The sequence below is a fragment of the Pelodiscus sinensis genome, chromosome 16 (genome assembly GCF_049634645.1).
Source record: "Pelodiscus sinensis isolate JC-2024 chromosome 16, ASM4963464v1, whole genome shotgun sequence".
In the NCBI taxonomy this organism is placed as follows: Eukaryota; Metazoa; Chordata; order Testudines; family Trionychidae; genus Pelodiscus; species Pelodiscus sinensis.
In genome coordinates this window covers 31,373,270-31,389,688 of record NC_134726.1, presented here as the reverse complement: position 1 = coordinate 31,389,688, position 16,419 = coordinate 31,373,270, and the positions used below count along the sequence as shown (strand labels likewise).

The following is a 16,419-nucleotide window of genomic DNA, read 5'->3' as shown; positions in this document are numbered from 1 at the left end:
GCATATCCGGGGGGCAGATTCACCCTTGCAGCATTTTACATGTAGACCTGCCCACCAGTGGGTGGGATTCACAAAGGTATTTAGGTGTCTAACGGTGACACAGAACAGGCAGATCAGGTGCTGGTATCACGTCAGGTGGATTGGTAAGTTACTGTAATAGTCCTTGGGTGAGCTAAAGGGCCACTTTCACTCATGTGGCCTCAAGAGCAGCTCCATTGTCCCCGCTGCCTTGTGGGACAGTGGGGCAGGAACATTTTCAAAAGTGGGGGTGCTGAGCCCCCTTGACTCTGTCTGCCTCTACCATCCAGCTGAGACAGAGAGTAAAGCCCCGAGCCGGGAGGGTCGGGAGCTGGGTTCCCAGCTGCTACCCCATACGCCAGGGGCTTTGCTGCCCCTGGAACGCGAGACTCTAACTGACACCCCAGCACATGGGGCTGGCAGCAGAGGCCTTGGTGTGCGGGTGAAAACCTGGTGCATGGAGCGGCAGGAGCTAGGCCTGGAGCCTGTTCCCACATCTATGAATGGATTGAATTTGCCCCATAACTTCAATTTTAAATGGGACTCTGTTCTGAAGGATGATTATTTGCCTGGTGCCAAAGGCACATTAATAGTCCAGTGAATGGACAATAGGGTCTGCTTTCCCTTGGCCCTATGGCCCAAGAGGTATACCCCCACTACAGGGCTTCCTTAGCGGCTGCAACCATCTGTCTGCCATGCCCTTTCTCAGCCTGGGGTGTACGGGATATGCCAGGGGCAGGAACGTTGCTGCTGAGTCTGCTCTAATTTCACTGGGGGAACAGGAAGACCCCTTGCACATCCCCACAATAAGCCACCTTTGCCTTTAACCCCTTCCTGCACTGAGCGGGCCTCAGCCAGTCCAGGGGAGTGGCTCTAAACATCCCTGTCCAGAAGACCTTATACTGTAGTCAAAGGGCCAGTGGCAGGTAGCACCAACACCAAGCATTTCTTCCAGGAGCCAGCCCTCCGCTCTGCAGCGTTTGCAGGGTCAAACTCCTCTTTTCCGCTGACGTGCCAAGCAGGGGAGGTTGTTTGAAGGGGATGTCTCGGGGGCCACCGGGCACCACACGACCCAGCAGGCTACGCTGGGTCCAGGATGGCCAATGTAGGGACACAGTCAGACCCCAGGCCTGGCGAATCACAACGGCGTGGGCCCCTCAAAACAGCAGGGAGCCCTTTCCCCCAGCAAAGCAGGTGGTGCCTGGGCAGGACAGCCAGGCAGCCTCCGCATGCACGTTGTGTTATGACTCCTGCCTGCATTGCTAGGCACTGAGCTACAGCTCACGCCTGCAAAAGGAGCAGACTGGGTACAGCACCCACTGGCAGCCGGGAGCGCCCTCCCCCACCCCGCCTGCTTCTCTCTTTTTTTTTTTTTTTTATTACAAGAGGAGGAAAAAAAAAACTGCTGCAATGTGCAAAGCGCTTCGGGAGAGGGAGCGCGAACGGGCCAATCAGAAGGGCTAGCTTCGAAAGTTGCCTTTTATGGCTCGGGCTCTACCGCTCTGGCCCCATAAAACCCGGCTCGCACGGCGAGCTTCGGTCGCTCCGAGCTTTTTGCGCGCGTGCCTGTTCCCCCAGCAAGCCGGCTGAGCCGCCGCTTTTTTTTTTTCCACCCAAGGTTTAAAGTTGCAACTTCCCCAAGGTAAGTGCAAAGGGGCAGGAGCCTCCTCTGAAGAGCCCTTTTCCTGGGGGGGCAGGCAGGGCGGGCTGGATTTGGACGGGCCCCCTTTTTAGAGGGAAATGCCTGGGGTTTACTAACAAGCCCCCCAAAGTGGCTGAGTTTTGATGGCTTCCCATTCAATTGATCCCGGATCAATTCTGCTGGCGCTTAATGTTGGCGGCCGTAGGGGAAAGTCACTGGGGGGCTGGGGTGGGGGTTCTTTTTTTTTTTTTTTCTTCTTCTTTTTTTAAATATTGGTTGTTGCTCTTCTGGCGAGTCGCCTTTATTTCTGCTCCTTGCAAAGCCTGACGTGCCCCAAGCAGCAAGCACGTGCCTGGCTGCGCGTTGGTGGGGTGAGCGGTGGGTTTGCGCTTCCTGGCCCCACTAGCCTGGCGAGGGGCGGGTGGGTGGGGTGGCGTTTGCCCCAAGTTAACCTTGAGTTGGTGGGCGCCGGGAAAGGTCTCCCCTGTTGCAGCGGTGCTGCGTTCTGGGGCTGTAATCGGGCTTGCGGGTCTGTGCCTAAGAGGATTTGTGGTTGGAGTAGAAGGTGAATTGAGGGGGGAGGAGGAAGAGTGGTTTAAAGCTAATCGTCTTCCTTTGCATGGTTTAAAGAAGCTAGAGGCGATGGGTTTGGCGGAGGAGTGAGGCTGCCCAAAGGGGGCTTGGGAGTGAGCATCTCTTCCCCCACTTGAAAGGGGGCTAGAAGAAAGCTGGAGGAAGGGGGGTGTTAGCAGCGGCTCTGAAGCTCTGGTAGGGTGTGACTCCACAATTGGTGCTTCCGGTGGCAGAAGCCGGTACTTCTATTGTATTAGCTCAGCACATGCTGGGTAAGGGTGGGGGAGGTGGAGGGAGGATCCTCCCTGCAGAAGGGTGGGGGGAGACATGAATCAGTCTCTTGGCCCAGAGGCTAAAGGAGGTGGGAGGCAGAGGGTCTCTTTGTCTTGTTGAAGACACAGGGGATGCTGCTGAGAGGTCTGCCTCTTCCCCCCCATCCTATAGGGCAGTTGCTCTGGACACCCCCCCAACCCCCCCCAAAAAATACCCACATCAAGGACCTACATTGTCCTGCATTTTGCTTCAACTACCCAAGACTAACACGGCTACATTTCTATCACTATTCCACATCAAGGAACACTGCAGGCTCCTCTCTGGATTCCTGAGGGGCATTGTCCCTAGTGTCTGGGAAGGGGTGGGGTCCAGGTTGGCTAGTGTCTGTAGCCTTGGCACAGAATAGCTCTTGGTGTTTCTGCTTGAAGTAGGGTGAAGAAATGTACCCCCCCTTATTGCTGGCTTGGCTTAAAGAAAAAGGAACTCACTCCAGCCAAGCCTCTTTGCCCCAGACAGTGAGGTGTAGGAACTAAATTTCCCAGAATAAGCTTGCTAGGATGTCGGGATAGGCACAGGTGGGGGGTGGTCCTGACCCTCCAGTGAGCCCATGGATTTGCTGGTGCTGGTGCTGCCCTTCCTGAGTGTGACAATTGCATAACACTCTTAATTCTCTCTGGCATTGGCCATTTTCATCTGTCACTCTGTGTTAAATGGCTTTGAGGCTTAGCTGGTGGGGAGCCTGCAATTAAACTTGGCCAGCTAATTAAATAAAGATATAGATCAAGCAGGCTTCTTTCTGATGAAACCTACTGACCCATTTCTAAATGCCTCTGGGATAATTAATGCAACTGCTTGTAGGTCTGGTATAAGTCAGAGCCAGGGTATTAAGCAAGGTGGTTTCCCAGGAGAAACTGTTTCTCTGCAGCGGGGTGTGGCGGGTAACTTCTCCTTTTTTAAAACTCTTTCAGTGTTGTCCTGTTAACTCTGCTTCAGACACCCTAGTGCTAGACCCAGGCACACTCCCTCTGTCTGACAGGGAGTGGCCACAGCCATATGCTTCATTTGAAAAGGGAGGGGAGTGGCTTGTCTCTTTAATCAGCCCTCCCAAAGCTGGCTCCATGCCCCATTACTGGCTTCTTGCAGAGCTTGCTCTAACCATTGCCTTTTATGGTAATAATATGAGCCTCGAGCAGGGACTTCCTTTGTCCCAAATCTGTGCAAAGGCAAAATATGTAGAGCTCTGCACCCTCTAGTGGCTGAAAGGGAGAAGTCCAGCTCACAAACAGGAAGCTAGAAAGGAAATGGGTGGGGAAGGCAGCCCCCTCAGCTTGCTCACAAGCAAAAGGCTTGGCTTACCCTTTCCGGATGGGGGTTTCCTCGCAAACTGCACTGCACTCACAGCAATTACAGGCTCTTCCAGGAATCTTGGGGCGGGGAGACTTGCAAGGAAGCGAGACCTCTATTTCCTGGCTAACCACGCTTGCTCCCTTTACTTTACAGTTCGCCATGGATGATGATATTGCTGCGCTCGTCGTTGATAATGGCTCCGGTATGTGCAAAGCCGGTTTTGCTGGGGATGATGCCCCTCGTGCTGTCTTTCCATCCATCGTCGGTCGCCCCAGACATCAGGTATGTAATGAATGGCATCTTGCCTGTATTGTCTGATAATTCAGAGGCAGAAGAGAACAGGGCATAGTGTGTATAAGATACTGGGGACCTGTTAGCTGTGCAGGAGGAGTGAAAAGCTTGGCTTGTCTGCCAGGGAAAGTTCTCTGTAGCAGTGGCCTGGTTTAAGTCCATTCTATAATGCTTTAGCAAAACACTCTTAAAGCAGTCCTACGTTTAGTCAGCCAGTGGGTTGGTATCTTGAGTATTAGAGGCAATTAAAGTTGATTTCCCTTCAACTCTCCTCTTCCACAGGGTGTGATGGTTGGTATGGGCCAGAAAGACAGCTACGTTGGTGACGAAGCCCAGAGTAAAAGAGGTATCCTGACCCTGAAATACCCCATCGAACACGGTATTGTCACCAACTGGGATGACATGGAGAAGATCTGGCACCACACCTTCTACAATGAACTCCGAGTTGCCCCTGAGGAGCACCCTGTGCTGCTTACAGAGGCTCCCCTGAACCCCAAAGCCAACAGAGAAAAGATGACACAGGTGTGTAAGACTGCTTTGTTGTTTGGCTCCAGCTCACTGAGCCGCTGGCCAGCACTTCTTCCTGGCAGGTCTTTATCTATTTCCCTTTGCCATTCTCTACAGGGTTTTCCTTTCCTGACCTGAGTCTTCTCTTTGCTGGATCTTGACAAGGTTTTATTTGCTTTTCCTAAGCTGGTTTTCCTCTTGTTGACTTTACACTAACCATTCATTTTAACTGCTGTTTCTAATGAGATACTAACCTATTCACCTGCCCTGAGTGACTACTGTAACATGGCTTTCTCACAAGCTCTTGAAAGGGTTGCTGTATTGTAGCTGGGGTTAGTCCATGTTCTCCACTCTTCCTTCCAAGGTTTGAGCTTGGATTGGTGGTGGGTTTGCTGTGAGCTCAGAGCCAGTTGGTTTAGTCTCCTGGTCCGGAAGACCAGATCCTGAGTGTTTGCAGAGGCTACTCTGCAGCATAAAGGACATTTTTGCATGACTTGCTGCAAAACCCGCTCTTGTGAGTGGTGAGTGAAGCCTCTTGCTCACCCCCTGTCAACGTGACTCTTCCCTTCTGTCCGCAGATCATGTTCGAGACCTTCAACACCCCAGCCATGTATGTAGCCATTCAGGCTGTGTTGTCCCTGTACGCCTCTGGTCGTACCACTGGTATCGTGATGGACTCAGGTGACGGTGTCACCCACACTGTGCCCATCTATGAAGGCTATGCTCTCCCCCACGCCATCCTCCGTCTGGATCTGGCTGGCCGTGATCTGACGGACTACCTCATGAAGATCCTGACCGAGAGAGGCTACAGCTTCACCACCACAGCCGAAAGGGAAATCGTGCGTGACATCAAGGAGAAGCTCTGCTACGTCGCGCTGGACTTCGAACAGGAGATGGCCACCGCTGCTTCTAGCTCCTCCCTGGAGAAGAGCTACGAGCTCCCTGATGGTCAGGTGATCACCATTGGCAACGAGAGGTTCAGGTGCCCGGAAGCTCTCTTCCAGCCCTCTTTCTTGGGTAAGTCCCTGTGGGAGATGGTGGATGTCACTTGTCTGTCCTGCCAAGCTGTAGTGGTGAAATTCTCTCCTATCTTGAGGTTGATCCTAAATGGCACACTTCCTGCCTGGCAGGTATAGAAGAATCTAAGTGTGCTGAAGACCAGCAAAAGCTTTCTTGGCTGCAAGGCACACTGGCCTGTGATGCAGACTCCAGCATTGTTCTGGACCTATTAGGCAGCCTGTGTGCACTAAACTATATTGAGTTATTTTAAGTTGTGATTCCCCTTCCTGACCTTATTACTGGCTCCTTCCTGACAGGTATGGAGTCCTGTGGCATCCATGAAACTACCTTCAACTCCATCATGAAGTGCGACGTAGATATCCGTAAAGACCTGTATGCCAACACTGTGCTGTCTGGTGGTACCACCATGTACCCAGGCATTGCTGACAGAATGCAGAAGGAGATCACAGCCCTGGCACCCAGCACAATGAAAATTAAGGTATGTTGGTGATCCCAGCACATGTGCTCTCTGCGTAGTTCCAGCAACGGGAGGGGTTGTCCTCACTCTTGAGTTGGGTACTGGAGATACAATCTTAAATCCTGGGAATAGTAGGTAATAGTCTTTGCTGGTGATATCTGTGCCCGCCACTTCTGGGTCAGATGTCTGTCCAATTAAATACCAACATGGTGGTGGTTATGGTTGATCCTTTTTATCTGGCAAGTTTATGGGCTTGTACCAGGCCTGGTCTTCACATTAATCAGTGACACAAGGTCTTCCAAGTTGCAAGAGCTTTGAAGCAGTGTCCCCTCCTCTTTCTACCCACATGTGGAATGAATTTATTTGTGCAACTCTGCACCACTAATGGGTACTATGCTAAGCTGCTGGGCAGCAGCTGAATCTCTCTGGGGCTGCACAAGCACCCAACTCACTGCTGAAGGGTTGTGATGCAGCTAGAGTAGCACTGGTGGCATTGGTTGGCATCTGATAACCAGCATGTAACTTTTGTCTCCTACAGATCATTGCTCCCCCTGAGCGCAAGTACTCTGTCTGGATTGGTGGCTCCATCCTTGCCTCTCTGTCCACCTTCCAGCAGATGTGGATCAGCAAGCAGGAGTATGACGAATCCGGACCCTCCATTGTCCACCGCAAATGCTTCTAAACCGGACTGTTACCATATCCCACCTTTTTTGACAAAACCCATAATTGCGCATAAAACCAGATGAGATTGGCATGGCTTTATTTGTTTTTTTTGGCGCTTGACTCAGGATTTAAAAACTGGAAGGTGACAGCCGCAATCTTAATGTGTCGGAGCGATACATCCCCAAAGTTCTACGTCTGAAGGACTTTGATTGTACATTTGTCTTTTTTAAGTCATTCCAAATATTGCATAATGCGTTGTTACAGGAAGTTACCCGCCTCTCTAGAGGCAGCAGCCCTGTTCAAAGGAGCTCTCGCCAGCACTGGCGTTTGAGTATTGCTTGTTGGTAAAGTATGTAACCCAGCCAAGTGTCTTTGCATCTGCCGCCTTAAAACAAACCACACTTGATCTTTTGGTTTTTGTCAAGCAAATGGGCTGTATTTTCCCCAATGATAGATGTGAATGAAGGCTTTACAGTGCCCCTTCAGTCCCAGGAGAAGTGGTGCCAGTACACGGGTTAGGAGGGGGCTCCCTGTACACTGACTTTAAGACCAGTTCAAATAAAAGTGCACACAATAGAGGCTTGGCCGGTGACTCCTTTTTCTCCATTCACTGCACACATGGATCACTCCCAGGTACTGAACCTGTTCTCAGCAGGGTGGGGGTGAAAGTAAGACCAGGCCTGCGCCAGGGGGAAAGGCTTGGCTTTACAGTACCTGATTCCAGCTACATAAACATAGCTGGAGGCTTTTAAGGTACATTGAACTTTGGTACTGTCTTCTACAGCAGGAGGGTGGGAGAATGCTCCCGCCAACTCACCTTACTCATGGCAGCAAAGAGGGCTATTGGTTTGATTTGGTGGATTTTTGCTAGATCGAACACTGCAAGATCAACTACTGCAGTGTTCTTTTAAAACTTGCAGAAACGAGATTCTGTGCAGAGTGGGAATGCCTAGCTGAACGGTGCTGCAGCGTTACAGCAAGAGCAAGTTTCTCTTTGAGCATTCTCAGTTTTGCTATTGCTTACAGCTGTTAGGTGCCACTTGTGTTACAGCAGGCAGACACCTTGTATCTTTACCCCATCTCTCTACTTCCACACGTGCGTGTGAACAAAAGCGGATTGCTCTCTGGGGTTAAATATGAGAGCATCTTGGGGAGGGAGTGACAGAATCTGTCACTGCCATAAAGGAGTGGAGGAGTATTCTGCCTTGAATGCTCTAAGGCAGAGGTAGGGAACTGTTTTGGGGAGCCTGGAGGCTGCATGCAGATGGGGAGGGGGAGAGCACTAACATGGCCCCTGACACACCTCTTGCACACCAGAGCCTTAGGGCCAAGTTAGTAGACTTTGTGCTCTAGCCCCACAGAATGGAGGGAGGGGGGACAAGCAGAGGGGCTGGAGTGCCGGTGTGTTGTCCCCAAAGCTGGCTGAATCCAGGCAAACAGGCCCACGTCCAGCCACTGGGTTCCCTACCCTTGCTGTAAGGAGATGGACAAATAATCCCTGTTTCATTGGAAATGGGTGGAATGGAGGGACTACATCTCCAGTTCCTACTGTCTCCATTTCCTGCCCTAGCACACCCATGACTCCAACAAGGCTGTTCCACAGCTCAGAATCGAGCACTGAGGTAATGAAAAGGGTCGGGAGAAATCTCATGGTGGAACTTGCAGGGGCTGGACACTAGCTGCTGGTTTGCTATCTGCCCTGTCCAATGGCTTTGAGCTCTGGTGGGGGTGAGAGAATGATGCCCCAGGCAGAGCTGTGACATCTGCTGTTGGGATACGCTTCCTTGAGGCAGAAGCCCGAGCCGGTACTAGAAGCACATGTTCATCTCATCCCTGCTAAAAATACCCAGGAATCTGGCATCTTACACATCACCCTCCATGTTTATAAGCAAGAGGATTTCTAGTAGCTATGTTGTCTGCAAATAGTCACACAGGCATGAATGTACTGCGCAGCCCTTGCCCAGGCAATGGAAGAACAGACACACCCCTTGATACTTAACCCTTTTAGTCCAGGTGTATCTGCACTCATGTGCCTGCTGGAACAGCTAATGAAGCCAACAGCAGAAACCCTGGGGGACTCTGGGATCAGGGGTTAGTTAGATAGGCGGGGCCCTGCTATAAAGTGTTTTCTATTTAAGGCAGGGGTGGGGAACCTAAGGCCTGGGGGCTGAATGTGGCCCCCTGGTTTGCCTGGATCTGGCCCCTGAGGCTTGGGGCTCCCTCCAGCATTGGGAACCTGTGCTAGTGCATCATAGAATCCTAGAAAGTGGAAGGGACCTTGAGAGACAATCAAGTCCAGTCCTGTGCCCTCAGGGCAGGACCAAGCACCATCTAGATCATCCCTGGTAGATGACTATCCCACCTGCTCTTAAATATCTCCAGTGATGAAGATTCCACAACCTCCCTAGGTAATTTTATTCCAGTGTTCAACCATCCTGACAGGAAGTTTTTCCTAATGTCCAACCTTAACCTCCCTTGTGCAATTTAAGCCCATTGCTTCTCATCCTATTATCAGAGGCCAAGGAGAACAGTCTTTCTCCCTCCTTGCAAAACCCTTTTAGATAGAGGAGACATGATAGCAGTTTTCCACTAAGTCTTTTCTAAACTAAACAAGCCCAGTTCTTTCAGTCTTCCCTCATGGGTCCTGTTTTCTAGACCTTTAATCATTTTTGTTGCTCTTCTCTGAACCTCCAATTTCTCCACATCTTTCTTGAAATGTGGTGCCCAGAACTGGACACAATACTCCAACTGAGGCCTAATCAGCGCAGAATAGAGCGGACGAATGACTTCTTGTGTTTTGCTCACAACACTCCTGTTAATGCCTCCCAGAATCATGTTTGCTTTTTTTGCAAGTGTCACACATTTGACTCATATTTAGCTTGTGGTCCACAATAACCCTTAGATCCCTTTCAGTAGTACTCCTTCTAAGACAATCACTTCCCATTCTGTATGCGTGAAACTGATTGTTCTTTCCTAAGTGGAATACTTTGCATTTGTCCTTATTAAACTTCATCCTATTTAGCTAGATTGTTTCTCTAGTTTGTCCAGATCATTTTGAATTATGACCCTATCCTCCAGTCCACTTGTAACCCCTCCCAGCTTCGTATCATCTGCAGACTTAATAAGTGTACTCTCTATGCCAACATCTAAATCCTTGATGAAGGTATTGAATAAAACTGGTCTCAAAACAGACCCCTGCAATATCCCATTTCTTATGCCCTTCCAGCATGATTGTGAACCGGTAATAACTACTCTCTGGCTATGTCTAGACTGACCAGTTTTTCCGGAAAAACTTGGGGGATGCCAAGGCAGCTACCTGGCCGCTTGAATTTCCGCAAAAGCACTGACTTCCTACTGTAAGAAATCAGTGCTTTTTGCGGAAATACTATGCTGCTCCCATTCAGGCAAAAGTCCCTTTTGTGCAAAACTTTTGTGCAAAAGGGCCAGTGTAGATAGCTCAGATTTGTTTTGCCCAAAAAAGCCCTGATTGCAAAATGGCGATCGGGGCTTTTTTGCACAAAAGTGCGCCTAGATTGGCCACGGACGCTTTTCTGCAAAAAGTGCTTTTGCAGAAAAGCATCCATGCCAACCTAGATGCTCTTTTCCGAAAATGCTTTTAATGGAAAACTTTTCCATTAGAAGCATTTCCGGAAAATCATGCCGGTCTAGATGTAGCCTCTGAGAATGGTTATCCAGCCAGTTATGCACCCACCTTATAGTAGCCCCCATCTAAGTTGTATTTTCCTTGTTTATTGATAAGAAGATCATGCAAGACCGTGACAAATGTTTTATTAAAGTCTAGGTATACCATGTCCACCACTTCTCCCTTAGCCACGAGGCTTCATATCCTATCAAAGAAAGCTATCAGATTGGTTTGACATGATTTGTTCTTTACAGTTCCATGCTGGCAGTTTCCTATCACCTTATTATCTTCCAGATGTTTGCAGATGAATTCTCTAATTACTTGCTCCATTATCTTCCCTGGCACAGAGGTTAATGTAAGGGGACTGTTACCCCTTACTAAAACTCTGTGGGAGTTTTTTGGTTTACCAGCTTCAGAAGGGGAAGGGTTCATGAGACTGACAGACCCCAGAGACAATGGAAAGCAGTCAACACTCCAGCTCAGCCTGACTGACAGGTTGTAAGTGGGGATTGTTCTGGCTCTGTCTCTGAACAAACAAGCTGTGTGCAGAAGAGGTCCTGCAAAGACAGAGAGCTGAGAGAGGAGTACAAGAAGAAGTCCTGCAGCGACAGAACCAGACACAGACAGGCCAAGCAGTGCAGACCCTGTGTTGAGCAGCAGACTGGCAGTGCTCAGAAAGCCAAAAGGAACAGAGAGGCAACACAAGGAGCTGGAACTGGCCAAGCAGCACAGCCTGCAGCTGGATGTGGTGAGCTACTGGAACCTGCAAAGTGTGGGGAAAGGCTCTGGACTGGGAGAGGGGTCTGGCCACTTAGAGACTGAGGCTGTGTGGTCACTGCCAGTGCAAGCGTGTCCAGCCTGCAGCCCCTTGCAGCACATCCAGGGCTTCTAAGGAAGAGACTGTGGACTGTCCTTACACTCTGCAGACTGCTGTGTTGATGTTCCTGTGCTACAGAGCAGGGCTGTGTGTTCCCATTTAACCATTCTCATTGTTTCTTATTCTATTCTCTTTAATCAGTTGATGTTTAATAAATTGTATTTGCTTTGAATCTTATGAAGTGATCACTGGGCCAAGAAGGCCTGCAGTGTAAAGAGAGCACCTCGGAGTGGGGACACCCTAACTCCTGCCCCTAGTGACTACAAGGTCAGGGATTAAGCCCCAGGAAACCTGGGCCCAGCCTTGTTGGGGTTTCAAGGGCTCTGCTACTCAGGAGAGTGGAGGGGGAGCCCTCAGGATCAGGGAGCCGTGGGGTAAAGGAAGTGGGAGCGGGGACTCAGATCCTTTCGCTGGTTCATTTCACCGGGGTGTATAGAAGCCAGGAAAGTTCCCCACAAGAGCGGGACCATTCCCCCGCTTACATAATACTAACTGGTCTGTAGTTTCCTAGGTTGTTCTTATTTCCCTTTTTATAGATGGGCACTCTATTTGCCCTTTTCCAGTCCTCTGGAATCTCTCCCAACTTCCATGATTTTTAAAGATGTTAGCTAAAGACTCAGATACCTCCTCTATCAGCTCCTAGAGTATTTTAGGATGCATTTCATCAGGCCCTGGAGACTTGCAGACATCTAACTTTTCTAAGTAATTTTTAAGTTGTTCTTTTTTTTAATTTTAACTTCTAAACCTGCCCCATGTCCACTAGCAGTCACTATGTTAGGCATCCTGTCACTATCAAACTTCTTGGTGAAAACAAACAAATAAGTCATTAAGCACCACAGCCATTTCCAAGTTTCCTGTTATTGTTTCTCCCTTTTCACTGAGCAGTGGGCCTACCCTGTCCTTGGTCTTCCTCCTGCATCTAATATATTTGTAGAATGTCTTCTTGTTACCCATTATGTCTTTAGCTAGACTGAGCTTGTTTTGTGCCTTTGCCTTTCTAATCCTTGACAGCTTGACAAAGCCCTGGCTGGGTTGATTTAGTTGGGATTGGTCCCGCCTTGGGCAGGGGGCTGGACTTGATGACCTCCAGAGGTCTCTTCCAGCTCTAAGATTCTATCACCCTAACTGAGCTCAAACCCCCATTATTTTGGCACTTACACAAACAACTCTTGCTCCAAAGACCTTGTCTAAACAAGATGGGCACAGAGGGAGAACTGACTGGAGTTACGTCCTTATGCTCTGTTGTCCAATCCAGTGGTTTTCAAACTAGGGGTTGCCACCCAGTACTGGCTGGTGGAATGTCGGGCAATGGGTCTCGTTGCTGCAGGTGGATCAGGTGACCAGTGGGGGGGGGGGGGGTGCCAAGGCAGCTACCTGCCTGTTCTGGCACCTGCTGCTGGCTGCTGCTGGGTGCAGCATGGTCTGGGGTGCCAGGAGAGACAGGAAGCTGCCTTAGCACCACCGCTGACTGGAAGCTGCTCAAGGAAAGCTCCTCCTGCCACTGCCCTGACGACCCAAAGCTGGAGCCCCCTCCTGCACCCCAAAGCTCTCATCTTCACCCCAATCCCAGAGCCAGCACTCTCGTCAACTTACGGTGGATCGTGGGCATCGATAATTTTCTTCAGCTGGGTCATGAGAAAAAAAGTTTGAAAACTGACGCTCCAAACTGCTGCCTCTCCATTACATGCACTGTGACATGGTCTAGGCAGGACTTGGTCCTGCCATGAGGGCAGGGGAACTGGAGTCGATGACCTCTCGAGGCCCCTTCCAGTCCTAGTATTCTATGATCTCTATTGACTTTTTACACTGTTGGGTAGCTCGGAGGGATTCCAAGGAGGATGTTCCAGCATAAACCACACAGCCACGCAGGGACTGGGCCCTCGCCTCGCATTCAGCTGAGAGCGCCTGACTAGAGACTGAGTCTGAGCTAGTGTGTGGAATGACTTTGCTAGTCTGCCTGCTGCCAGCGCGAAAGGCCTGCCAGCGGAACGCTCTTAAAACAGGATGAAGGCGGGAACCAGCTTCCCTTGGAGTCTCCTGGCCTTTGTCTGTCACCATATTAATATATACTCACATACAGAAGCTGTGTGTCCAAACACCTGTTTGGGGGCATTGGAGATGATCTAACCCGGGGGTGGGGAACCTTTTTTTGGGTCGGGGGCTGTTGACCCACAGGAAAATCCAGTTGGGGGCCGCATACAAGTGAGAAACACGCATACACCCCTCACTGAGATGACCCCCTGCCTGAGAAGAAAGACACACCCTGCATTCCCCTTGAATACCAGGGTCTTGCAGGGGCTGGCTAGTAGATTTTGTGTGCTCCAGTGCTGTGGGGGGCTGGAGTACCAGCACAGGCTCCCCAGTGCCGGAGAAGAACCCCGAACCTTGGGGGCTGGATCCAGGCAAGCCATGCAAACCCCGGGTCCTGAGGTTCCCCACTCCTGATAAACCCACGTCTCTTAGCTTCTTAGTGTGTGGTGATGCCCTGGGATTAATGCATAAGGCTGTGTCCAGACTCAGGGTTTTTTTCGGGAAAAGTAGCCTTTTTCCGAAAAAACTTCACCTGCGTCTAGACTGCAGCCGCGTTCTTTCGAAATTAAATCGAAAGAACGCGGCTTTTCTTTCGACGGCGGTAAACCTCATTTCACGAGGAAGAACGCCTTCTTTCGAAAGTGCTTCTTTCTAAAGAAGACGTTCTTGAATGTAAATAGGGCTTCTTCGAAAGAGAGCATCCAGACTCACTGGGTGCTTTCTTTCGAAAAAGCGGCTTGCTCTTTCGAAAGTTCCGCGTGCAGTCTAGACGCTCTCTTTCGAAAGAGGCTTGCAGTCTAGACATAGCCTAAGAGTCCAACTTCTACTTTCCTTCCTGATCAAAGAAGTTGCTGTTGAAATGGTAGTTGCAATACACACAGAAACTAATGACTTAAGAAGGTGCAGAGGAGAGAAATGGGAGGAGGCAGCTATTTATGTAGCTCGAAGGGGCCAGACCCCTAAGAGACACAGGAAGATCAAATACACACATAGCTCTGTAACAATCAGGGGGAATGATTTCACTAGTGGATTTTTTCTTTGTAAGGTGGCAGCGCTTGTGTTTCCTGCTTACAGGGGCAAGTCAGTGAGGTCAGGGTTATAAAAGTGGTTTGGGTAATGCTTTTGCAAGTGCATCCCTTTGATTCTTTTCACTTGCAGCTACCGTCTGGTGAAATGCATGTGCTTCTTACTAGCTTCTTATGGTGTAGCTTATAGCTTGGGCTAGACAAGAACCTTCCACATTTTGCCATGTGGAAGCAATGTGCATAGATTCTTATTTAGGTTCCTTGGATAAGGCTTGGCACTTATGTCTCCTTGGCTACATCTACATAGCGGAGCTATTTCAGGATACCAGAAGTATCCCGAAATAGCTATTCCATGTCTTTTGCACATGCCCGTTTTTTCGAAATGTAACTGGCTCGCTATTCCGACGTCCCTGTAAACCTCGTTCCACAAAGGTTAAAGGACGCTTCGGAATAGCGCTTTATTTCAAAATTACCTTGAAATAAACTATGCAATTTGTGTAGTGCAAATTGTGTAGGTTATTACAAGGTAAGGGTGCAGAGTAGACGCACCCGTAGTGATTACATTATGGAGAGAGGAAATTTGTGTCACCCCGAGGAAAACATTACTCACTCCTCAGGACTCTGAACTCCTGGGGTGTTTTCCTTCAGTGAGCTAAGGGATGTTTATTATACCTTGTCATCTCTTCCTAACGGGTTAAATAGTGTTGAGCTAAAGCTAGCCCTTTCATAGGGTTGTGGGTAATCTAACTAGTCCCACTGATTTAGTGTGGACTGGCCACTAGAAGAAGGCATGTCTTTGATCAGAAGCATTCATGCATGATGTACTGGTTGTGGCTGAGCCCTGGGAGTTAGGAGAACTTGACACTATTCCCTATGCTACCACTGACTCACAATGTGACCATGGGTGAGCTCACACTCACTGGGTTGATTTCTCAGCTGTAAATTAGAAAAGAAAACGAGAACCGCTGTGGCAGAGTGCCTTGAACTCCTTAGAAGAATGAGGCTATGGAAGGGCAACATGTTATTTGCAACATTGCATGAATTCATCAGTGAACCGTGACATGGACTCAGCGCTAAATATAGTACGTTTAGTCATCAAATGTATTTGCATTTCAAGTAGGACCCTCAGCTTCTCAGCTAGGGGAGTCCCTCTTGGTCCATTCTCTGCTTTCCCGCCTTATACCTCGTTGGGCTTCAGATCCAGGTCAGTGATCAGATGCGTCTCTTGTGATGCTTCTGGGAGTGCCTCAGTACATGCACAATACAGAATCCAAGTGAATCCCATTTATATGTGGCACTTTGGGAAGTGGATTTCTCAAACGTACCAATGGCAGCTGTGGCGAAAGCCTCCAAGCAGTGTGTATGTGCTCTGCTGTTCCTCTGGGGGTTTTTGGTGGGTGGGTCAATATTGTGAGTGCTCATGACTAGTATCCACCCTCATTTAGATGTGTAGTGTTTTTTTCCACATCCTTCTGGAAGGCCCAAGAGTTCCCTTTTGTCTTAGCTTCACCTCCCTCAAACCTCTTTGAGATACCATGTCATGGGGTTAAATCCGCATCCTTCTAGTCTTCACTTTCCAGTCATTTGATCAGAAGAAAAAGGCTAACTGGGCCCAGATTTACCCAGTTTTTTGTCCTCCCCTAAGGCAATGCCGCAATGCCAATTATTTTCAGGAATAACGGCATTGCACAAGAGGGTTTTTCTTGTGCACGAAGGGTCAGGGTAGACAGCTCCTTCTGGTGCAAGAGCCTCTTCTGCAAAAATGGTGGCTCATTAGGTATGCAAATGAGGCTCGGAGATATTCCATGCTTATCCACATTTGCATATATCTTGCGCAAGAAGCCGCGAGTGTAGACATAGCCTAAGAGTGCTCAACTTTCACCAGTAATACAGGCAGACACCAGAAGCAAGAGGTGTGCTCTGCAATCTGCTTGGGAACAAGGATGTCACCTCACTGATCAGTTTATGGATGCAAACCATTGAAACAGTGATAGAAATGTAGCCGTGTTAGTCTGGGGTAGCTGAAGCAAAATGCAGGACAATGTAGCACTT

The 16,419-nt window shown here is 49.5% G+C and overlaps 1 protein-coding gene across 1 annotated transcript; it reads left to right on the top strand.

Annotated features, from left to right (window-relative positions):
• Positions 1–1,499: 1,499 nt before the first annotated feature.
• On the top strand, positions 1,500–7,367 carry ACTB (actin beta). The gene is made up of 6 exons (XM_006112915.4): positions 1,500–1,660; positions 4,007–4,135; positions 4,427–4,666; positions 5,230–5,668; positions 5,968–6,149; positions 6,667–7,367. Exons 2-6 carry the CDS (start codon positions 4,013–4,015, stop codon positions 6,808–6,810), a joined length of 1,128 nt encoding a protein of 375 aa, XP_006112977.1. The 5' UTR covers positions 1,500–1,660; positions 4,007–4,012; the 3' UTR covers positions 6,811–7,367.
• Positions 7,368–16,419: the final 9,052 nt, after the last annotated feature.

Bases quoted from the DNA above. Each gene is read 5' to 3' on its own strand.
- ACTB (XM_006112915.4), top strand. From the start codon at position 4,013: ATGGATGATGATATTGCTGCGCTCGTCGTTGATAATGGCTCCGGTATG. The intron at 4,136-4,426 runs GTATGTAATGAA...CCTCTTCCACAG, and splicing joins TCGGTCGCCCCAGACATCAG to GGTGTGATGGTTGGTATGGG. The intron at 6,150-6,666 runs GTATGTTGGTGA...TGTCTCCTACAG, and splicing joins CCAGCACAATGAAAATTAAG to ATCATTGCTCCCCCTGAGCG.